Source organism: Chrysemys picta, chromosome 11 (genome assembly GCF_011386835.1).
Source record: "Chrysemys picta bellii isolate R12L10 chromosome 11, ASM1138683v2, whole genome shotgun sequence".
NCBI classification, from domain to species: domain Eukaryota; kingdom Metazoa; phylum Chordata; order Testudines; family Emydidae; genus Chrysemys; species Chrysemys picta.
This window is the reverse complement of record NC_088801.1, coordinates 51,604,198-51,628,652: the sequence shown is the minus strand read 5'-3', so window position 1 is coordinate 51,628,652 and position 24,455 is coordinate 51,604,198. Positions and strand designations below refer to the sequence as shown.

Genomic DNA, 24,455 nt, shown 5'->3' with positions numbered 1-24,455 from the left:
CTGAGCGGCAGCGTGCTCGCTGCTCCGTAGAGGAGGCAGAGAGAGGTAGGGACGGGCCTGGGGGAAGGGGGTGGAACAGGGCATATCCCTCCCAGCCCCCTGCCATGAGCCGCTCAGGACAGGGGGCTGGGAGCACCCCCACGAGCCGAGCACCCCAGTCTTCTGCCCTGCACCGCCCACCCCCAGCCCTCTGCCCTGACCTCCCCCCAACACCCAGGCTTCTGCCCTGCACCCCCACACACCCTCCAGCCCTCTTCCCTGACCTCCCCACACACCCCCAGCCCTCTGCCCTGACCTCCCCACACACCCCCAGCCCTCTGCCCTGCACCCCCCCAACACCCAGCCCTCTGCCCTGCACCCCCCCAGCCCTCTGCCCTGCACCCCCACACCCTCCAGCCCTCTTCCCTGACCTCCCCACACACCCCCAGCCCTCTGCCCTGCACCCCCCCCCCAACACCCAGCCCTCTGCCCTGACCTCGAGTCACCCCGCTCAGCCCACTGCAGGCCTAGGTGAACAGAACCCCAGGCTGGAAGCGGGCTGAGCAGGCTGACGGCATAAGATCAGCATTTTAATTTAATTTTAAAGGAAGCTTCTTAAACATTTTGAAAACCTTGTTTACTTTACATACAACAATCATTTAGTTATATAATATAGACTTATAGAGAGAGACCTTCTAAAAAACACTAACATGTATTACCAGCACGCGAAACCTTAGATTAAAGTGAATAAATGAAGACTCGGCACACCACTTCTGAAAGATTGCCTACCCCTGACATAGATGCTGATGACATATCAACATTCACAGAAGACAAGATTCTGCCCCACCCTCCTCCCAAGGCATACCAGCCCTGAACTATATCAGAACCACCACAGTTCCACTATCAAAATATGGAAGAAGCCACGGAGATACTTCTCTATAACCCCCCATTCACCAGGAAGCAGAGCTCAGCAGTATTGCTCTCTGCATGAGCATGTGGAACATTCCTGGGTATGGGAAGACCATGGACTAGAAGGTCCTCCAGCCACACAGACCCTTGTTACAGGCAGCAGGTTGCAATAGGGAGGGCTTGGGCCCAGGTTAGGATAGGCATGGATAGGATAGACACAGCATTCTGCCAAGTGCTCAAACAGCACAATAGTCTTAAGAGGAACCACTACCATACACCTTGAAACATCTCATTATTATTCCTAAACCTTGAGGGAGAAGAGTCTCAAGACTGCTCTTGATATTATGCCAATGCACCAGTTTTATATGTAAAATGCTTTGCCAAAGCACAGGCATCCAATTCAGACTTCATAGTGGAAGAAGAAATAAATATTCTTAACAGCATTCGAGATTTTTCCTGTGTGCCTGTGTTAAAGAGGGGGAAACAGTGACCACAAGTCACTGCATAGAAAGGCTAGCAGAAACACTTAAAAGCCCAGTCTACAGAGTCAAAACAACAGAAACTCTGCTGTGGCTGAACCAGGTTCTAAAATGGTTTGGTCCAACCCACAGAGAGGGGGCTAAATCTTTATAAAAAGAGTTGAAGGCACCTTTTCAGGCCTTGGCTACACTTGCAACTGTACAGCACTGTGAGGTAAACCTGTCTTCGTACAGCTGAGTAGGAAAAAGCGCTGTAGTTTGTCCACACTGACAGCTGCCAGCGCAGTGGTGTGGCCACACTTGTAACATTTGCAGCTGCGTTGGGAGCGGTGCATTATGGGCAGCTATCCCAGCATTCATGTGGCTGCAACGTGCTTTTCAAAACGGGGGGGTGGGGTGGATTGTGACAGGGAGTGTGGGGGGAGAGAGTGCTTTTTGGAGCATGTCAGCTATTTTGCAAGTTATGAACTCCTGGCCCCCTGCTCATTCATTTACTCACTCAAAGCAAGCTGCAAATTGTTTGCTTTTCTTTGTGGTACGAGCTTTGAAACCGGCACTTCCGAGCTTTGAAACTGGCACTTCCGCACTCCTGCAGCCGGTCACAACAATGGAGAGGATTGGCCACTTGACAAGGTGATTAGTACAGCGCTGCAAGTGTTTACACTCACACCTGTGAGTCGTAGCCACTCCACTGCAACTGTTATTCCTCTCGGAGATGTGGAGTACCTGCAGCGGTGTACCCAGGGAGATATAGCGCTGCAAGTGCCCTGCCAGTGTGGACGGGGAGTAGGGTGACCAGATAGCAACTGTCAAAAATCGGGACAGGGGGTGGGGGGTAATAGGAGCCTATATAAGAAAAAGCCCCCAAAATCGGGACTGTCCCTATAAAATCGGGACATCTGGTCACCCTAACGGGGAGTGAGTTACAGCGCTGGGGGAGGCTTTACAGCGCTGTAACTTGCAAGTGTAGCCAAGGCCTCAGAAAGTCTATTTCGAATATCATTTGGTCCCACTCACACAGACTGAGCCAGATCATGTTACAACCATGTTCCGCCACAAGAGAGTTTAACAGCAGTTGTTCTGCTTGGCTATTTTGTCTGTGTAGATGGGTCCCAAGACTCCTGTCTTATGTGTGAATAGTTATTGCATCTCCTGCCCAAAGCATAACTGAAAACATGGCAATACTTAAATCTCTCATCAAATGTTCGGTATGTTTCTAGATTAACAAGTCATTCAGAGGTTTCAGTTGCAGCTTGGTTTCAAGGTATCAATCTGCAGATGGTGTTTAGGAACTAAATTCTTCTTTGAAAGGGATAAGTAGGTGTGTGGCTCCCCACAAACTTTCTGAAAGCCACCTGTGAATGGATGTTATGGGGCAATTTATGGTGCTTTGCAATGGATAACTCTTACCTGAGGGCTGAGACTTTGCCTCACCACTGGAGTAAAGTCGGATCAGGTCACTGCACAGAGGTTTTCCTACGTGCTGCTCTCCATCTAGCGAAATGTGTTGCAACTGTCTATTTTGCAGATTTGACATTCGGAGATTCAGGGGCCTCTCACCTGAAAGAGGTCAATACTGAAATATTCAATATTAAGTATGAATCAAAGCAATGCTAGAAATCAAAATTAAGGCTAAAAAAAAGGACACCACCATTTGATCAGTGAAAAAAACATTCTAGATTTCAACCATGCAGGAGAGATTTCTAGTACGTAAAATGCTGATTTGCAGATGACCTCTCTTCCTCTCCAGGCTGCTATTGCTGCTACAGATTTGGTATGGCTGAGCATCAATCCCTCATTTTGCTCAAAAACACTTCAAGATCCAACTTTCCCTTCCACGTTGCGCTGCGTTAGTCATAGAATTTAAGGCCAGAAGGCACCATCAAGTCATCTAATTTGACCTCCTGCATACTACAGGCCACCAACACACTAAAGCTAACAATCAAAGTTAGACCAAAGTATCACAGCCCACAAGTGACTAGACTATCATGTGCCACAGCAGAGAATAGAAGAGACCAATGTGCCCCAATGCCCAAGGCTCCTGTAGTGGCAGGGAAACAATTGAGACATACCCAGATAGTAAGTGACCCTCACCCACATGCTGCAGAGGTCCCAGTTACAAAAGTCTACATATAGAACATCTCCACTGAAGTCAATGGGGTTTCCCTAGAGTTACTGAGCAGAATCTGGCTCTATATCTGGTTGTATCATTTAGACCAGTGGTTTTCAAACTTTCCAGACTACTGTACCCCTTTCAGGAGTCTGATTTGTCTTGTGTACCCCCAAGTTTTGCTTCACTTAAAAACTATTTGCTTACAAAATGAGACAAAAATACAAAGTGTTGCAGCACACTATTACTGAAAAACTGCTTACTCTCTCATTTTTACCATATAATTATAAAATAAACTGATTGCAATATAAATATTGTACCTACATTTTTGTGTGATACTTGAGCCTGTTTTTCACTTGTGAGCCTTGTCTGAAGCCAGAGTCCTGGGTGGCAGGGCTCAAGCCCAAGCCCAAGCCCAAGCCCAAGCATGTAACTTAGCTTTGCAGGGCCCCCTGTAGCATGGGGCCTCAGGCAACTGCCCTGCTTGCCACCCCCTAAGACCAGCCCTGCACTTGTGATCCCTCTAAACCCATCCCATGACCTTTCTGGGAGTCACAACCCCCAGGTTGAGAAACACTGATCTAGATGAGTTGACTACCCCTCCAAGTCCTCTGCGTACCCCCAGGGGTACGTGTACCCGTAGTTGAGAAACACTGATTTTGACTGTAAGCTCTTCCAGGCAGGGATCTTGTCTTTACTTGTCTGCTTAGCTTGCTCCACACTGCTGATGCTATATGAATAACATCAGTACTAATAATGATTGCATAACACCAGACAAATTGGGTGGCAGCAATATCATGCCTGGAAGCTACTATACCTTGTCCATCCGCATTATCTAACGTCATGCCATTGGGGCTGTGCTCTTCTGAGCTTTGTCTGTAGTACCCTGTGGAAAGGCGTCTCTCTGAGTGTTGTAGTCTCTCTAACCCTGCTTGGTTACAAAGAAACTCCATCTGTTTTGCCATCACCTTTTCAGACTGCAAATAAAGCAAGAATATATATATATATGGATGTTGTTGTACAGGAAAAAAATAATACCAGCAGGTAATAAAGCAAGCAGTCTAGACATAGTTCTTTGTTGGCTCATATGTATGTGTGCGCTTTACAGCTACCTCAAAACTATCAATCAAACAAAATATTTTTGCACTAAAGCAATGGAACACAGTGTCATTCAAAGTGCATAAAAACATGTGTTCTCTTTTAGCCGGTCTACATGATATTTCTTAGTTCTTACCTGAGGAGAACAAACTTTCTGCACTCTAGGACTGCAGTCTACACTTAGAGAAATTCCCAAATGCAAGATCTGTCTCTTAATTATCAAATTTAGCCCTATTGGAATAAATGGCTCTACAAAATATTCCAACAGCAATGGCAACATCTGCTAAAAACTTATGCCAAGATTTTACCAGACATCTTGGAGTCTTTATTTTAGGAAATTGCAGTACACAAGTTTAAAAATCTGCCATTGTGAAAGTGTAGGATGACAGTATGTTTGTGGGGGATAAAGGTGTGAAATGTCTGTCTAGAAGATGAAGAAGACCTATACACCTCTAGAGAGTGAAATTAAACAATGTAGAGCAACGTGGGAGGGAATGGTGTATAAATGTTTGTCATCAACTTTAGTGCCAAGAAAATTTTAACTTTCAATATGATCATGTTCTCAAGACTGTGACTAAACATCTTATTGAAATAAAAAAATAAAAAAAAATAAAAAATCACCAGTTAAAAAAATGTCTGGTTCAAAGAGCCACACAGAAGCATACAAATAGAAAGGGAAGCAAAAATATGCAGAATTAGCATCCACAGATGCTAGCAAACTGTAAAGTTCATTGATTTCTCTTTGTGGATATTTTATAAGTGTCTCCATTACGAATTGTCTCTATTAAAAAAGAAAGCGGATTCTTGCAAGGAGCTGAGCCTCTCTTGGGAGATGTGAAGCGACCTCAACTCCCACTGACATCTGTGTGCTCAAAAGATAACACTACAAATTAGCTGACAATGTAAAGGAGAAGACCACATCCTAGGTTCTCCAGTAAACTGATGACATTTAGAGCAGGGAAGGAACCTGTTCTATATTTACTCACACCACTTTAGATATCATCATGTTCTAGAGGAGAAACACAGAACCCTGACCTTAGGTCTTGGCAGATAGGTAAAGGGAGAAACAATTTTCTAACAGTTTGCTTTCAAGTGTATTTTAATCGACGATCTACCTGAGGATTCTGTTAATATTTTACGAACTGAAACATTACTTTTATTTTTAAAAGGGTTTCACTTCTGTGCGGCATGTACTGTACTATCGCATTTGTTCCCAACAGTAGATGGTGCATTCCTTCTCTTGTCTCAAGCCTAGAAGGTGAGATCCTTACTTCCTTGCAATGAATGAAGATAAAACTATAGAGTGTCATAACAGCTCCAAGAGTTAAACCCATATTAGCAGTGATAATATCTCAGCTAGCCCAGGTGATCTTTGAGAACTGGAGGTAATGATTTTAGTCATCAAAATATTATACAAAATCAACCTAGAAAGCAACTGTTACTATTCTAGACAGCATCTCAGTAGAAAGCTGATAGTTTCATGTGGTTTGTCTACCTGGGAATTAAGAGCTGCCAAATCTTCACTTTTGCCTTTGGCCAAGGCAAGTGGTACTTTCTCTTGTTGATAAAGTGTCTGGACTGTGTCCTGGAAATCAGGAAAACCATCCTGTTGAGCAAAAACAAACAGGGCATATGATTTTGTTTTGCTTTTAAAGAAAAAGCAATGTATCATAAGAGTTAAAAGAGAATATTCTTTAACTCTGGTGAAAAACTTGAACTGGGATTTAAGACTCTGAGGCTTGTGCCACGCCTAACACATCCAAATATAAATCCAGAGTAATGCCACTGACTTCAATGGAGTTACTCTGGAGCTAAGCCAGTGTAACAGAGCAGAATTAGGCCCAGTATTTTGTGGTTTTCTTTTGGATTTAGCAGCTTGGGTTTTTTGGATTTTTTTAAAGAAATCAATGTTATAAATGCAGACTATTGCTCTAACTTTGACCATTTGCATCTGTAACATCCATGAGGCTTGCTGTACATGCAGAGTAAGACCTTGAGACTGATCTTAGATACACAGCCATGCATGTACTTGCCTATCTTACAGAAAACACAGTAGCAGAATTTAGTAGCTTAGAAAATTGGGCAAACCACCACAAAATTCAACATGCTGCAAAGACACACACAAACTATACTGGTCTCCCTGTAAAATGGTAGTGGCTTATCTTTATAAATTCTCTGCATAACAAGCTGCCCACTGAAAAGTGAAGTAGCATGGACTTTGTATGCTGCAAGGAACAGTTTTGCTCTGCCAGGTGCCTGGATGCGAAGCCCCAAAAATTATTTATCCATCTCTAACTTTTATGACTTGCAAATCTCCTTCGTCTCTTGTGCATGGGAAAATTGCAAGTTCCATTACAGTCATTTTCTGTATGTAGCAAGATTCAAGATTAAATATTCATGCAGGTTAGTGCTGTACAAACAAAACTCATGTAAAGCAATGGCGATGCATCATTATTCACAAGAAAATGCAGCAGGGAAGAGAGCTAAATCAAGGGAGCAGGCTGGAGAAAGAAGTAGGATCTAAAAACAATGAAATTCATAACTAAGAGATCATAGGCCCCTTGTGCCAAAGTAACATTTTTAGGAGGATTACAGGCAGTGCCTATAGCATGCTAGGTACTCCCACACAGGAAAACAGTGCCTGCCCAAAGAGTTTATAATCTAAGAAAGGGAAAGGTAGCATCCCCAGAAGAAAAAAAACCCTGTACAATGATACACCTCCTCTGACTAACAAAGGAAAGGGGAAAAAAAAAAAAAAGACAGAAATACCTAGTGAACAGGGAGGCCTGTGCAGTCAGTGGCCTACGCAACAGTGACCAGACACATCTGTGTCACTGTGAATGCTGTCAGGAGGTCTGCTTCCCCCTCACAGTGCAACTCCATTCACTTCAATGAGGTTACTCTCGCTCTTTGAGAGGAGAATCAGGCCCAGAGTGTTTTACGCAGCTCTACCCCACCACACCCCACCCCAATTTCCCCAACGGAAAAATACAATCCAATGAGTATTTACCACTTTAGAACAGTGTAAATTATCCATAAAACCTCACCTGCAAACAGAAAGATGCTGGAAGTGCACTACAAAACACTAGCTACTTCTACACTTAGACCTTAGTTTATTGTGGGGTGGGAGTTTTGTTTTATTTTTAAGAAGGGGCCTCAACTCTGCCTTTGAATGCCTTCCATCCATATGTACATGTAGCTGAAATTTTGAATGTGGACGTACGACAGCACCAATGATGTCATTTAGTGGTATAAAATGTGCTTGCATAAATTTACACCAGCAACTGTACGCCAGTGTAAAATTGAAGTCTGTTTTTCGAAAGCAGGCCCACTGAGTATATATGGTTTCTGCTGCTTTGTGTTATCCTCACATACATTTCTTCAATAGGCAATTGGATTCTGGATCACCTTTCCTGAGATGTGCCCCTACCACACTGTTCTTTTGTTCACAAAGGCCAGGTCTACACTAACCCCCTAATTCGAACTAAGGTACGGAACTTCAGCTACGTGAATAACGTAGCTGAAGTTCGAAGTACCTTAGTTCGAACTTACCTTGGTCCACACTCGGCAGGCAGGCTCCCCCGTCAACTCCGCGGTACTCCTCTCGCCGAGCTGGAGTACCGCAGTCGACGGCGAGCACTTCCGGGTTCGACTTATCGCGTCCAGACTAGACGCGATAAGTCGAACCCAGAAGTTCGATCGCTCGCCGCCGAACTACCGGGTAAGTGTAGCCAAGGCCAAAGACTTATGATATAGGAATGGATGACTAAGAAAGAGGTAGCAGGTTAGACAATTCAGTATGACATCCGTCCATGGCCTACTCCTAGCTAAGCATGCTTCTCCCCATTCCTCCTCTCTACTGTGTACTAGGGGTCTGCTCCACACAGCGCATGTGTTTCTTCCATGCTGCTCGGTTGTTTTTAAAGTGGTTTCTTATAGCAGATGTTCTCAGTCTCACATGTGTACTTTCTTTCCCGCCAATGACACTTTTCTTACATGAACAGCAGATTTTAGTGCTTCTGTTCTTTTGATCGGGCGAGAAAGAGAAACCCCACACCTCTGATCTTGGTTCTCTTTTCAACCTGCCTGGCAATGGTGTAGGTGGGCATCTGTCTTCCCTCTTCTCTCTCCAGAGCCAGCACTGACTGCAGATGTTTCCTCTGAGCCTCCTCTTTAGTCTCGCATTCCCCTCTGGGTCTCCTACTCCCACTGAGCTTTTTGAACTTGGCTGTCTCAGGCTCTCCCACCTCTGTTTTAACATTGCCACTCACTTGAAGATTCCTTTGTTATTACCAGCACATGGAAGAGCAATAACTTTATAATTCTCCTCTTCTTTCCCCTCCTGGCTGTCAATACTATATGTGGAAAGCGAACCTCTTCTCACACAATTTAAAAAGGCAGAAATGAGAACGAGTAGCCACTCTCTCTAGGCCATTTGCGCGATATACCTGTGACCTGTTTTGTTTTCTGAGTTGCTGCCACAGCAGCTCATTGCTTTGCGCAGCATTACCAGTGACTCATCAGAGATGACAAAATAAGTGGTGTCCCCCCTCCGCCATAGCCTTCACAGAATGAGATGGCTGCTTAGTGGGAGAAGAGAATGCTGTTTGCATCTTTACTCTTCCCTACTGCTCTTTTTCCAGAAGAAATTTAAGAGCCACAGCACTTTCTTTTTATTCACTCTCAACTCCCATCCAAGTAACTGCATTCCTTCTCTCACTCCCTCTATTCCTTTAGCCTGTTGTTTTCCTAGAATCTCTCTCTTTTCTCTACACTCAACTCCCACAGCCTCGCTGCCCACTCTACCAACAAAAAGGGAAGGGCACACGGGGGAAGAGAAAGGCTTTTACAGGTAATCTGATGTAATTCGTGGTATTTTGTTTTTTTGTAATGCTTGTGTGAATTCAGTGCTTATGAAGAGGAAGGATTTGCAAGAGTGGCTGGAGGCAGGCAATGTGTAACTTTGCCCACACAGCCCTGCTGGTACACCTACATCAAGCCTAACCTGCAAAATCCCAGATTTTTTTTTTTTTTTTTAAAAGTCACTTTGCCTGTTTCCGAAAGCAGTCATTTACACGCATGCAACGTGAGGTATGAAACACTTCTAAGTCAGCATATTGGCCTTTCACACTGCACTTTGCAGAGGTACGACTACCTAATTGGCAAGGCAATGGCAAATCACGCTCCAATGTTCCAATCCTGCCTCACGCAAGAAGTGAAATTACCTTTTAAAAAGAAAAGCCAAGATTAGGCCTGATGTCTCCACAAGTGAAAAGCCAGAATACTAACCCACCATACTTCCTCACTCTCTGTATTCAGAGATAGAAGATGCAGCAGTACAACTTTCAAAAGCACGGATGGACACTATTTCCATCCAGTATGGAGAGAGAATTCTACAATATTTGCTACCATGTTTTGTCATACTTCTACCTTTTGTTAGAAAAATACTGCTAACAAAAAATAAAAGGTCAATAGAGAGAGATATTTTCCCAATAAAATAACCCTGCAAAGGAAATGTGTAGTGAAACAATCTAACTATATATTTTTGAAAAATTAATATAACCTGGAATGTAAATTAGAGCCACAACTCATTAACACAAGTGAAATAATTGTCCTGCCACATAAATGCTATCTACAATAATACAGAACTCCCAAACATACAGAAAAACGTGGTGGTAAAATTGGGCCTCACCACTTCGTCAGTCATTCTGTATTAGTCGGGACTATGTCCTCTTTAATGAAACAATGTTTTGCAGCGCACAGCAGTAACAGGAAAATTCAGAAAAATATCATTTTGTAAACTGAGGACATTCAGTTCTTCAAGGGGTGGGGAAAATCGCATGATTGAACTACTAGCCTTTTAAAATAAGTAGAAAAAGAGTGAACATATTTCTTCTGAACTATTGCAATGAAACAGTGAACAAAAAGCCTGAAGGTTCACTACTCTGTAAATACGAGAATACTTTCTCCTAGTGGTATATAAGTCTCCTCTCCCAAACAACAGCCTTCCAAAGAACAGCCTAAAGTTTCAGCTTAAATCTACTATGTTTTTCCATGTTTCCATTTTTTCCCATAAAAAAAAAATCCCCCCCCCCACTCCCCCCCCAAAAAATCACTCTCTCATGGCTTATCATTTCAGTTGCTTAACCATTGTTAACTGCTACTGAGCAAAGGAAAAAAATTCCTAATGGTGAGATCTCAGACTGTGGAATAGTCTAGCAAGAGAAGCAGTGGAAGCACCACTGCTTGAGTAATTTAAAACTAGATTGGGCAAAAGACATTGGAGAATATACTATAGGGAACCACAGTACTGTATATTGGCCATGGATAGTGATGGTGTAGATGACTCAATAGGGCTTTTCCTAGCTCTAAATTCTGGGTTTATAATACTAAAAAGCCAAGACAGGTCAAAGTGAATCCCAACACAAACACAGAATTACTGGCATGGGAGCTGTGAGTAAACCTTCAGAGCACACATTTACACAATTCAAATTACTGTATATATTTTAAGTGCTGTCCAGGGCTGTAATCCATGTGTTGCACAACAAATTGACCAGGCTGCAATATGACTAAATTTTAAAAATGCTTTTATTTATATCTGGCTTTCAAACTAACTTCTCATTTTCAAGGAGAAAAAATGTTTGAGTATTTGCCACATGAGACTGGCCGTTGCTTAGATAACAAATGTAAATCCTTGCACTACTTTGAAATAGTAGATTTTACATATGACATATCATTCCTCAATGAAGGAATTAAATATGAAAAAAGTGCTATTTCAGTGTATTGCAAACCCTTACATTACAATTACATGATGAAGAACATACCACATACCTCCATGTTACATGCTATTATAATGCAGACCCATACTTAGCACATCGTAACGTACTATACCATTTATTTTAGTAGATGATATAAGGAGAATTGTAGCTGCATCAGATGATACCCAAGCAGCAGTGAAAAGGCTAATCAGTTAAAAAAAATATAAAAGAAGATGAGCCAGTCATATTGGATACTTATCCATATCTATGTAATGAGCTATTTAAAATGGACTTAATTTACTTTCCAGCAGCAGAAACTTAAGATACTTAAGACTTTAAGTAATCCTTAAGGTACTGCATATGCTGTCAGTCTGACCTTGAAAATATTTCCTCTTAACAAAGAATTTCCAATAGAACTTATGTTTAATTAAAGTTGTGTGTAGATGTGAATGTGTGTGTGTGTGTGTGTGTGTGTGAGAGTGTGTGAGAGTGTGTGAGAGAGAGAGAGATGCATGCAGACAGATATAAGTACACATACACTCTGTGTGTGTGTGTGTGTGTGTGTGTGTGCGCGCGCTGATAGATACATTTTCATTTGCAATTGATTTCTCACTTATTGACAGTTTTGGTGATTTAGTTATAGGCACATATGACCCATATCCTGCCATCAATTCCTATGCAAAACTCTCAATGAAATCAATAGAGAGTTCTGCATTTTGGATTTGATCCAAAGCCCACTGAAGTCAATGGAAAGACTCCCACCGACTTCAGTGCAATTGGGCCCTACAAGAAAAAAACTGATGGGAGGATATTGCCTAGAGCTTGCAGTACATTTTCCCAATGGGAAGAGTCCCACTCACACATGGAAAGCAGAATACTTGGATTAGATGTTCCATGGGGATCACAGGGCAGAATTCTGGCCTATGTTTTTATAATCTAAAGAAAACCAGTCCAATGCACTTTCTATATATTTAACTTTTTTAAAAATTAAAAATAGGATACAAACAACAAGTATCTGAGTAATCTATTTGGTATTTATTTTTCCTAAATTAATATTAATACTATGACAGAGGTGCCTAATTAAAAGTAAAAATTATTTTCTCTAAGTTTACAGAACTATGTCAGAACCTTATAAGAATTTCCCTGAGCCACAGAAAAACAAAATAAAAAACACACAAGACAATTGAGTTCAATGGAAGGAAATCTCCATGAGGAACCTCTGATAGCTTCCCCCACATTGGTCTCTCAGGGGTGGGCAGGATTTGTCTCCCAATCTCATGGCCCAAATCACAGAGACTGCAGAAAAAGCCTGAATATCCCTTGGGATCTGAAGCAAGCCCTCTGCACAGCGGTGGCCATACATCTATGTCAGCTCTGCCCCAACAGTGCTATTCTCCGGTCTCTCTTCCCCTACTCCACCTAGTATTTTCCCCCTCTCCACACACAGATCCCTGGTCCAAAAAGGAAGAATGTTATCACAAACAAAATGGATACTGCTATACAAAATTGTAAGCCATCAACAAATCGTAAGCCATCAGCATATCAAGTGCTCTCTAAACTATTTCTTTTAACAGGTTCTCTAACTTCGGGGCAAATCAATTTTTTGAATGTAAAACTTGGCATGTAGGAGTCACAATATCATACCTCTAGCTTAATTCTCTTCGGTGACAGTTCATCTCTATCTCCACATTTAGATCTAGAAGGAAAAAAAACCACACACAATATTGATAAACAATATAAATATCCTGTCTTTACATATAAAAAGAGACAAATTTATCTCTGCTATAACTCACTAGATTCAACACCATTAAAATCAAGGGTGAATATGACCCAATGAGTGGGGGAAAACATTAATTTAGGGCCCCATCCTGCAACTCTTAACCACCCAACTGATACAGTGGAAGTCATTGGGAGTACTCGGCAAGCAAGGATTTGCAGGATTGGGCACTTAGACAGGAAAGCAGTTGAAACCCAACTAAGGGCAAGAAAGTCTGGTCAACACGATGAGGTGACAGAGCTGAAAGGTCTACTGTTTGTGCTGATCAGCTGTTAGGTAGAAAGGGCATTATTGGAGGAAAACAAGGGGAATGAAATTGGGGCAAAACCAGAAAAGATCATGCAGTGGGACAAAAAAAAGCCCCCCCAATAAATTAACCCAAATTAGGGTGAAATTCAGCCCTGTGCAGAGGAGTAGCAGATGGTGCATGCATCACTTAAGTCCTCAATAAAGCAGTACGTAGGCCTATGTGCTGGTGTTTTGAACAGAGATGAATTTCACCTTAAAGCAGAAAGTTCCAGCATGATCTTTAAGACAAAATGCCCTTTGGCATCTGTTACCCAGGATGGGAGAAGACGCTAGCACAGTCGGGCATGCGTATTAAACAATATTCTTAAAAAATTCCTGAAAAAACATATGAAAAATATATTTTCAACACTGTGTGTAATATCCAAGAGATATCAACTTTTGATAGTAATATATAGAACATACTGAAAAATATTAGTCATATCTATGGACATGTTTTGTAAAATGCATATATTCTGTAATACACAGACAATAACCTGATATAAACACGTATCCTGTTTTCCGCTGCTTGATTTGATAACTATTTTAAAAAGGGACATTGTCCATTTAAATTTGGTCCCAAATTATTAATTTTTAAAACAAGTGTTTATAAACTACCCTTGACTACCTTTGTCTTTCATACATGCTCTGGGTAGGCTGTTTAAGCCCCGACGATTTATATTAACCTTGAAATAACAAATGACTCAAAATTTAAAATGCTTGCTTCTTAGAGATGGTATATTGAAGGGTACTGTATACACAGTTACTGAATCTGGAGAACCAAAAGGCTGGTGAAAGGATTAAAATAGCTCCATGCCAATAAAAGTGATTGTAACAATATGAAAGGTTCCATGGTTTACACGGTATTACTGATGATTTCAATTTTCCATATGTATGTGCTCCCTCCCGCCTAATGTAAACATTTTGCTAGCTGCAGAGGAGGAAGAATGAAAAGAGATTTCTAATGCTTCACAAGAAATTCTATTAAACGGATTACTTCATAGAAAATAAAGTTCCCCTGAGTTTATTAAAGCTTACTTGGTGGTCCTGTAAGTGTACTTGTATGTAACTTCTCGAGAGATCTGCCGAGCCAGCGCAAAGAGTTCATCTCTCCTGGTTAACAATGCATTATCTTTAACACACAGCTGAGCGGCTGCTTCATTAACTGTTAGCTGGAAGTTAAACACACAAAAATATTCTTGACTTCCTCAAAACATCACCTATTGACCCTTGTAAAAGTATCCAATTGTGTGACATGATGACAGATTTCAACACTGAGTCACATTACTTATAATTTTATAATGAATCTGGAGGATTTCCTCAGATTGTGAATACTCATCCTTTCCCAGATACTTGCCTCAGTTATAAAGAGACATAAATATGGTAGATACATTTAGTGTTCTTTAAAGTGTTTATTATAACTCTCTCTGATGTAAGCTACCTTTTCCTCACCCCAATGTTAACTAAACCCCAGTATGAAACAGCACCTCCTAATGTTCAAAGATTTGGCTCCCAAAGATTATTTTTTATAAATGCCAGTGCAGAAGAACATGCAGAAGGCTTGAAAAATCCACTTGACAGTGGTGCGTAGGAAGATTTCCCTGATGAATGACGTGTAAGCCATCAGTTTCTGCAGAATGTAAACGGTCTTATAAAAAAGTATGTTTCTCACCCTTATACTTGTGAAAATTATATCTGAACGCAAATCAAATCTAAACCAATGCAGTGATGTCTTCCTGAGCCTGCTGGGACACCATCCCAGTGTGTCTGAGGCTGCCCATAGCTTTACAAAGCAGCAAAACGAAATTAACAAGGCTCAAGTCAGTTTCACTACTGCTATGAAATCATGTAGGGCAGTGGTTCTCAACCTATTTACCATTTTGGGCCACATATGAGGCCCACAATGTGTTATGTGGGCTGCATCCAATATTATCTGTATGACCCTGGGAGCAGGACAGTAGGCTTGCAATTACACTGAAGCATTGGCAAAAACGATGAACCTGCTCCTCCCCACCCGTGCTTTATACCTTGGTATCTAGGAAGCCATCCCCACATCTCTCATGAAGACCCCTTCGTAAGCAGACTTTAAAAAAAAAATTGCCTTAAAGGATGAAACTGGTCACACAAACTTTTTATTTATCAGACAAGTTTATTGGCTTCAGTTGGAAGTTCTTTGGAAATATAACTTAAAAATTATCTTCAGTTCAATTAGAGTTTGTGACGTGGCCTGTTTTGTGGATTTAAAGAATATTAAGAAGCGGACCAGTCCTCAACTAAATCATTCCAGCCAGGGCTTTGTCAAGCCTGACCTTAAAAACCTCTAAGGAAGGAGAGTCCACCACCTCCCTAGGTAACCCATTGGCCTGCTAAACCCAGGGTTGTGAGTTCAATCCTTGAGGGGGCCATTTAGGGATCTGGGGCAAAAATCTGTCTGGGGATTGGACTAGATGACCTCCTGAGGTCCCTTCCAACCCTGATATTCTATGATTCTATGACCTCAGAAGTAAATACTGTTCATAATTATATTTCTTAAGCATATTTCATGTACTCAGTGTGAATTTACACTAAACTACACTGTTTAAAATATAGACCTGAAGACCCAGGAGAGGCATTCTGGCCTAGCAGCTATTGCACTACATATACTTAATAGATAAACTACATGTATTGTTTGATCCTACAGTCACTGAAAGACCAAACCGCTTACTGAAGTCAGATGCACTAGAGTGACAGGATCAGACCCATTTTATCCTGCAGTTACTATATACTGTTAACACAGCAGACTGTATTAAAATCATGAATAAGACAGTTGCCTAGCAGACCAGAAAACTCAAGGGGTGATTTAAAAAAAAAAAAAAAAAATCAAAAAGAAACCCATCCTATATATTCTTTTACAGAAAGATTACTGCAAAACAAATAAATGGAAAGGCAAGAGATTTATGAATACAACACTCACATAAAATAACTGATATTCAAGTGTTAATCTCTGTATATTGCTTTTCATTTACTATGTTTTAGATATCCTTTGAGGATCATTCTTCACACACAATGCTTACTACTTCAGCATCAGTATGTTATTCATACTGTACACTTGCATAACAATTCACATTACTTCATAACTGGATATAGTCTTAGAAGGTTGCAATAATAAAAAAAGATAACGAACACTTTTGTTTACTCCTGGCAAGTGCTTTATCATAATACTGAAGGATAGCCAACTATTTGGTGGGTTTGTTTTTTTTTTTTTTGGAGGGGGGGGGGGTTGGTTTGTTTTTCTTTCTTCTCTTAGTCAGTTTCTCCATGATCACTGCAAACCCAGCCTTACTGAGCCAGAAGTACCGGTCATGGCTTCCTCCCTTTTCAACAGGCAGCAGACTGCAGCTAGCAGGTAGAAACATTCAGTGCTGTGTGCCACAAAATAAGAATCCCTTCCTGGGAATTCTAATTGTAAAAAGCAGGGATTTCTAGCAACCATTCCAATTAAGTATACATTTCCATCAACAGAGTTAGAAGATTCCCCTGCCACACAGACATAGAGAAAATTAAATATAAAGTCTCTCCCCCAGCTCCTATAAGTCAAAAAAAGTAAATAATTTAAGTGAAGTCAGACAACATATATTACTCATTTTTGCTATTCCCGTGTTTTCTTCACCCCATAATTTTCTTGTGTTTTACACGTAGTCATACAAACACCAAAATATTAAATACACAAAGTTACATTTGTAAAACGGAGCTGAATCAAACACCTAAGAGCCACCAAATTCAAGGGTATGGCCAAAACAAGCTTCCTTTAATCCAATCCATTGTGCCTCAGTCTCATAGCCCCATATTTGGAAACCTGTGCAATACTGAGACAATGGGATAGGTTAAAGACAGTGTTTTAATATTAACTCAGAACTTCCTTGTTCTGAGGGTTTTATGTCAGACCTTAACATTAAGTCAATGTTGGTTTTAGTTTTTTTCTTTTTTCCTTTGTAGATAGTCATGATTAAAAAAACCCCAATAAGTCGACTTTTTGAAGAATGCTTAGCACCCACACCTCTCTCTGGCTTCTACTGACTGCACAGCACTTTTGAAAGTGCACCTGACATGGTAAAGAATGAGAGGTCTGAAGAGGAGCTCTGTGTAAGCTTGAAAGCTTCTCTCTCTAACCAACAGACGTTAGTCCAATAAAAGATATCACCTCACCCACCTGGTCTCCCTATTATTACATATTAACAGAAAGGAGTGAATCCTGCCTCTCTGCAATTCTTCAGCATTCTGTTTAGCTTGTAGTGTCAACATGCAACCACATCATTTGTTGTAGCAGCTCCTTCAGAGCTATGCACTCACAAGACAACTTAATGTTCAGTATGGGACAAATCCTCTCCTCAATATTCAACCCAAGAAACTCAGCTGGATGATGGGGAATTCTCCACAGGAAGAATCCCCTTCCCAGGCTTCAATGCCTCTCTGCAGCTGCTACTCCAGACAGAAGGCTAGAGTAGAGTCTGTAAGTCTTGTGTGCCTCTATTCTAGGAGAGGGAAGAGAATGAAGGGTCACTGAGGATTCACCCGGCCCCAAATCCTGACTGTGCAGCAATGTACACAGATCTCCCAGAGCCTGCAGGGATTGCACATGCCTGGCAGGGACTCTTCAAATTCTGTCTCCAACACCGGTGCACTGAGACTGCACTTGGCCTGCAGTCATAAAGGAACAGGACAGGATTTGCATCTGTATGTTGGATGACCTCATAACACTGAGCTACGCATTTTCAATGTAGTGCACAAGTAGGAATTGCACTGCTAAATGGGCATGTTAGACACATGGCCAAATCGCCACAAGTTTCATCAAAATGTATCACCAATATGTAGTAAAAATCCCTATGAAAAGTTATTACTGGTGTGACGTGGCAGTCTATATGGTTTTATAAAAATATGTTAATGAGTGAATATAATGTAACCGGAATATGCTTCATGCAAAAGGTCTTTTGTAAGGTATCATTACAAAGCTTATAATCTACTGAGTGTGATCATCCTATTAGTATAAATGTACCACTCTTGTATCTGAAACTAGAAATATGAAATACAACTCTGAGGGCCTATTGTAATTATGCAAAGTGTGGGCCATTAATGGGGGTTTGGAATCTTGATGACTCCCATTAACCAGGACAATTGTCTGCAGATGGGTGTGTTTTACCTATAAGTCTTCCTGTATACGTGTGTGCTGGCAAGTGGGCAATGAAGTTTTAGAGTGACATGTGATCATGTCACCTGAACTGGAATCCATTTTTAACCTGGTGTCTGTCCATTGAGAAAGAGGGGATGGGAACCCAGAGAGGGACAAAGGATTCCCGCCTTATGCAAAAGATATATAAAGGGGCGGAACAGAATAAAGGGGGAAGAGGAGCCATCATGAAGAATCCCCTAGCTACCACCTGAGTTGGAACAAGAGCTGTATCAGGGGAAAGAATTGTGCCCAGGCCTGGAAGGTATCCAGTCAGAGGAAAAAATTTACTGAAGCATCTCTGAGGGTGAGATTATCTGTATTCAGTTTGATTAGACATAGATTTGCGCATTTTATTTTATTTTGCTTGGTGACTTACTTTGGTCTGTCTGTTACCACTTGGAACCACTTAAATCCTACTGTCTGTATTTAATAAAATCACTTTTTACTTATTAATTAACTCAGAGTATGTATTAATACCTGGGGGAGCAAACAATTGTGCATCTCTCTCTATCAGTGTTATAGAGGGCAAACAATTTATGAGTTTACCCTGCATAAGCTTTATACAGGGTAAAACGGATTTATTTGGGTTTAGACCCCATTGTGAGTTGGGCATCTGAGTGTTAAAGACAGGAACACTTCTGTTAGCTGCTTTCAGGTAAACCTGCAGCTTTTGGGCAAGTAATTCAGACCCTGGGTCTGTGTTGGAGCAGATGGGAGTGTCTGGCTCAGCAAAACAGGGTGCTGGGGTTCCGAGCTGGCAGGGAAGGGAGGGGTAGAAGTAGTCTTGGCACATTAGGTGGCAGCTCCCAAGGGGGGTTCTGTATTCCAACCCATCACAACTGGGTGTGTGCTATTGCTTCTTAAAAGTAAATATTAATTTTAACTGAGCTTGGTGTTTTTGAAAAGTTTTGGGTCTAGTTTACATTATGGATGACACACCTACAAAAGCTTCTTTTTAAATTGTCATTTTAAGTTACAGAAATGAAAACAAGTGTAAAACCAGTAAGCTTCTTTGGCACGCCTATAATGTGAACATAGCCCTTCCTTTTGGGAAGTACACCTCATGACAAATCTCAAATCAGACTGAAATGTTGCAATCACTTAACTGTCAAGTGGTGATGCAGCATTCATTATATCAACACTTATCTGGCACTGCTTTAGTTTATGTTTATTCTTCTGTAGTACCCTACTTGAGCACTAAAACACCAATTCCCAATAGAGACAACCCTACTGCATTATAACATATACAGTTACTAGCTTCCAGAAAGAAGGCTAGAATGAAAAAGGAGTACATGTGTGTGTATGTTTAAAGCAAGGTATGTAAGCAACTCTGCTATTCTTCAGGCATCCAAGGACAAGCCCTCAGGTCAGAGCCTACTCTTCACTGGGGCTATCCTCCACCCCTGCAGATGACAACAGCACATACTTTTTACAGCCTAGGCAATCACCCCAGATTACCTGTACTAGGCCCAAGGAAATGCAAAGGTTTTACAACTAATCTCGAACCCAATCCAGAGAATAACTAGGTCTTGTGGGCCCTTGTCTGCAGAATTCCCTCTGCCTCACACCAGCTACACAGTGAGGCCTAGAGCAGAGGGAAGGCAGTGGAGCTGTATTAATCAAGCCAGGTAACAAGGTCACCTGAAACAAGCAGTTTCAAATATATACAGAGGAGACTTGTTTACTCTCTAAAAGTGGAAAGAGGTACAGAAAGGCAAGACTGGTCTGGAGAGAGGCCCAGCCTTTAGAAGCCTTTGTATAACAACGATTTGCTGTTTAAAGGGTTGATCTGTTCATTTCTATTTGTTCATGTCTTCTAAGTCTCTCTGAAATAGATCTCGGAAGATGTGCATTTTAAATCACTAATGCAAACACATACAAACACAGGAAAGGTTTCCTATTTCATCCCATAACTCAGTGGCAGTGCTGACTTGCACAGACACACACACACTCTTCTCATTATATAATAGGAAGTGAAACAAGTGTCCATAGGAAAACAGCATCCTACCATCTAAAAAGGGGGATGGTAACGGGGAAAGCTCATTCCAGACTCAGTTATTTTTACCTCATGGAGGGTGAGATGTTTGCCATCCTTTCTTTTCGAGTCAAATCTGCCATATATTGCACTGTATTTCCTAATCTCCTCCTCTTTGCGAGGGTCCTCGTCATTCATCTCGAAAATGTGACCAATCATCTTTGCCAGCTTCTTGTTTGTTTTCAGTAACTCCTTTACCTCATTCAAGTCACTTTTGGGCAGGGAGGGAACCATACGTTCCACGCATTCGGCAACTGACAGAGCAGCCGCAGCATCTAGAGTCTCAGTGTTTTCCTTTGGTGAAGCTGGAGAGCCAAGGTCAGCAGGGGAAAGGCTGTGTTCGCTCTCTGTAGTGTGGTGACCTTGCCAGAGTCTTGGTTCATTGCCACTCTGCAGCGCTAAGTTTCCTACCACATCAGATTTGCCCGCACCCACACTTTGCACGCATGTGGTGGCAACACATTTTGGAATCTTCAAGTGAGGCTCTCTGGTATTACTATTCCTTTCGTAACTAGGGCAGGATATTCCCAGCCAAGCAGGGGACCCTTCTGGTAATTTATAGATTGGAATGCTACTGACTGGTAAGGAAGTGAGAGGCTGATTAAAAAGACCAGGGTTTGTGACCCAGTCCCTCAAAGCCTTTTGCAGTCTTCGGACATGAAGAGGCTTGCTAGCCATGCCTACAAGAGCCATTATCTCCAAGAACTCCTCTTCGCCTGCTTCACATAGCTGTTGCACATCATCACCTCCCTGCTGAATGAAGGCATCAAAGTAGAATAAGAGATTTGCTTTTTGTAATATTCGATAGAGTTGCAACTCCCCAAGGGTTCTGGGTAAAGCTGACGCCATCACAGATGATAGAACCTGCAAAGAGTAAGAACGTTAATTACAGAATAGTCTTTAGACTACAAAATCTTACTCATATTCCTAAACCTAAGGATGTTAGAGAGACAAGATAGGTGAGGTAATATCTTTTATTGGACCTACTTCTGTTGGTGAGAGAGAAGCTTTCAAGCTTACATAGAGCTCTTCTCCTGGTCTGGGCAAAGAAGAGCTCTATGTAAGCTCGAAAGCTTGCCTCTCTCACCAACAGAAGTTGGTCCAATAAGATATCATCTCACCCATGGCTACAACACTGCACAGACTTCAGGTTATTAACTCAGAGGGGAGGATATTCTCTCTCATTATAAGATCTTTAACAGCTACAAAGAAAGGTGTTGCATTTTGCCCTTTGACCAATAGGCATGCTATTGGATAAGGTGCTTTCATTTTTAGGGATGAAAATCCATGGCTGAAACATTTCTGAATAAAGCTCAATGGACCCCATGCTGAAATTTCAATGAAACTGTGAAAGAAAAAAAGTAATTCAAGGATGGACTTAGCTTATTTTCAGTTTCCCCCTTCAGATTTGTTCCTAAGACCACCACACTATATTTCTTTTGCTGCTGCTTAGTGGAGCTCTTTGCGACTATTTCAAGTCAAAACATAACAGACTACCTCAATGGTAACATAGTATTTGCCTACACAATAAAGGAAACTGACCCCCCAACTCTGACTTCTCTTACCCCTGGACTCACGCTGTCCCCAAATGCCTGGATTAGGGCTGGGGAAATAACCTTTCAGGCATGCTGTAACACCTATCAAATTTGTGCTCTGGTGGACTGCGATGGGAAGGTGCTGAAGTATCAAGAGTTCCTCAGACATCTTGTGAAGACTTCCCATTTTCAAAACAGAGGGGGATGTAATTCATAAACATAAAAGTTACCCATAAATCCTGTGAATGTTACTGCTGATAACCAGCAAAGCCCTGGGGAATTTCAATTTTTTTAAAATTATAAATATCAAATCAAAGGTTAGTTTTACAGATTCAATGGGGTAGTTTCCAGTATTGTTGTTTTAAGCTAAATCATTGGTCATGAAAGGCTGGATTGTATAATTTATAGTCTGCTATGGAAGTACTGGGACTCAATGTGAAACAGCAAAAAGAAGAACAGGAGGACTTGTGGCACCTTAGAGACTAACAAATGTATTAGAGCATAAGCTTTCGTGGACTACAGCCCACTTCTTCGGATGCATCCGAAGAAGTGGGCTGTAGTCCACGAAAGCTTATGCTCTAATAAATTTGTTAGTCTCTAAGGTGCCACAAGTCCTCCTGTTCTTCTTTTTGCGGATACAGACTAACACGGCTGCTACTCTGAAATGTGAAACAGGACAGCTAATATTCTTCCTGATCTCCTCTCACTCAGCACTTTAAAATGGACAGATTAGAAGCCTACAGGGAAAATTTTACAAAATGTGATGAATTCTACAAATTACTGGTCAGTGCAATAGCTTTCAAAAACACTTAAATACCAGAATGAATAACTGTGTGTGTGCAGGAATGTTGCTAGGAAAAAATTAAGAAGAAATTATTTTTACATGTTTATGACCTTTTGCTATCAACAACAGCCCTTAAGCATCCCAAGAAAATTGCAGGAACCAATAATGTTAGAGCTGAACTTTGGTAACAAAGATTTAGTTTTTAGATGCCTATTAAAAAAAGCTTTGATTTAATACTACCAATGAAACTGAAAATTAAGAGAACTATGTCAACTTCTCAAGCCAGATATGGGAGTGACAGGACGTGTGTGAACATTCAGGTAAGAAAAGGACTTGCACAAGTTTTATTAAATTTTGTCCACTGGTGTGTCTGAATCACAATTGATAGCATTAACTGTTTTGAGCAGCCACCTTAAGTGTCACAACTGGTTAGACCAGAACCTAACGAGTTATAACCTATGAAAGGTAATATGAAATTGTATAGATTTATAAACATTAAATATTGCTGCAAAATAGTTTAACTTACTGCAGATACCAATACAGATAGTCATCATCCTCACATGAAAAGTTATGCATTTGACAGATTTCATTAGAAGTTACATAACTCAACAATTTATGAACTTTCATTAACAGAATGCCAATATACTAAATGGACTTTGTTCAAATTTTGGGAAAAAGCAGCAGTGGAATTACATCCAGCCCATAAGCCCTAGGCAAGGCATGGAGCTGCCTTTCCGGTCTACAGCCCAGCAGCCCTTACCCAGAGGTTCTAACCAACAAATCTGCTCATGACAGATAAAACTGGATTCACATATTCTATGGAAGGTTTCAGAATAGCAGCCGTGTTAGTCTGTATCCGCAAAAAGAAGAACAGGAGGACTTGTGGCACCTTAGAGACTAACAAATTTATTAGAGCATAAGCTTTCGTGGACTACAGCCCACTGTATGCATCCGAAGAAGTGGGCTGTAGTCCACGAAAGCTTATGCTCTAATAAATTTGTTAGTCTCTAAGGTGCCACAAGTCCTCCTGTTCTTCTTATATTCTATGGAGAAATCGGTAATGAGTCCACAGTACTGGCTGTGCTGGATTCGCATTTAGAGCAAGAGTAAAATCCCTCTGTCTTGCACTTTAGAAACTGAATTTAGTCTTCAAATTTAGCACTACAACTCTTCAGAGGATGAGTAAATTTTCTACATAATTTTTTTAATAAGATAATTACTAATGTTTGCAGAGGAGACATTTACAAATGGTCCTTTTTGAGATATTGCCCTCTTTTGCCCCCGTCACATTTATCTGGGTTCTTCTAGCTCAATTTCACACATACTAATAACATCTCAGATACGGGCCACCTCTGGATTTTTAAAATTAAACAGAAACTGTCATTCCCCTTGCTGAAGTATAACCTTACACGGTCAGATACTGCCGTTTTCTGATGCTGCCAGCCTGCCTCCCTGACTCACTAGCTCCATTCAGCCCACACACCCTAAAGCCAGGGGGTA

General features: G+C 41.3%; 1 protein-coding gene across 4 annotated transcripts in view; it reads right to left on the bottom strand.

The window, feature by feature from the left end:
- Window positions 1-24,455, bottom strand: part of NAB1 (NGFI-A binding protein 1) — a 64,277-nt gene that overhangs the window by 3,351 nt on the left and 36,471 nt on the right. For 2 of the 4 annotated variants that reach the window (XM_042842441.2, XM_005308008.5), the window contains exons 2-7: window positions 20,667-21,500; window positions 14,434-14,567; window positions 12,978-13,029; window positions 6,071-6,181; window positions 4,295-4,454; window positions 2,778-2,927 (exon numbers count right to left, since the gene is read on the bottom strand). In XM_042842441.2, coding sequence (XP_042698375.2) covers window positions 2,778-2,927; window positions 4,295-4,454; window positions 6,071-6,181; window positions 12,978-13,029; window positions 14,434-14,567; window positions 20,667-21,485 — 1,426 coding nt within the window. In that variant the 5' untranslated portion in view covers window positions 21,486-21,500. The remainder of the gene's footprint in view (window positions 1-2,777; window positions 2,928-4,294; window positions 4,455-6,070; window positions 6,182-12,977; window positions 13,030-14,433; window positions 14,568-20,666; window positions 21,501-24,455) is intronic. The other 2 variants (XM_065561998.1, XM_042842440.2) reach the window with 1 other exon arrangement.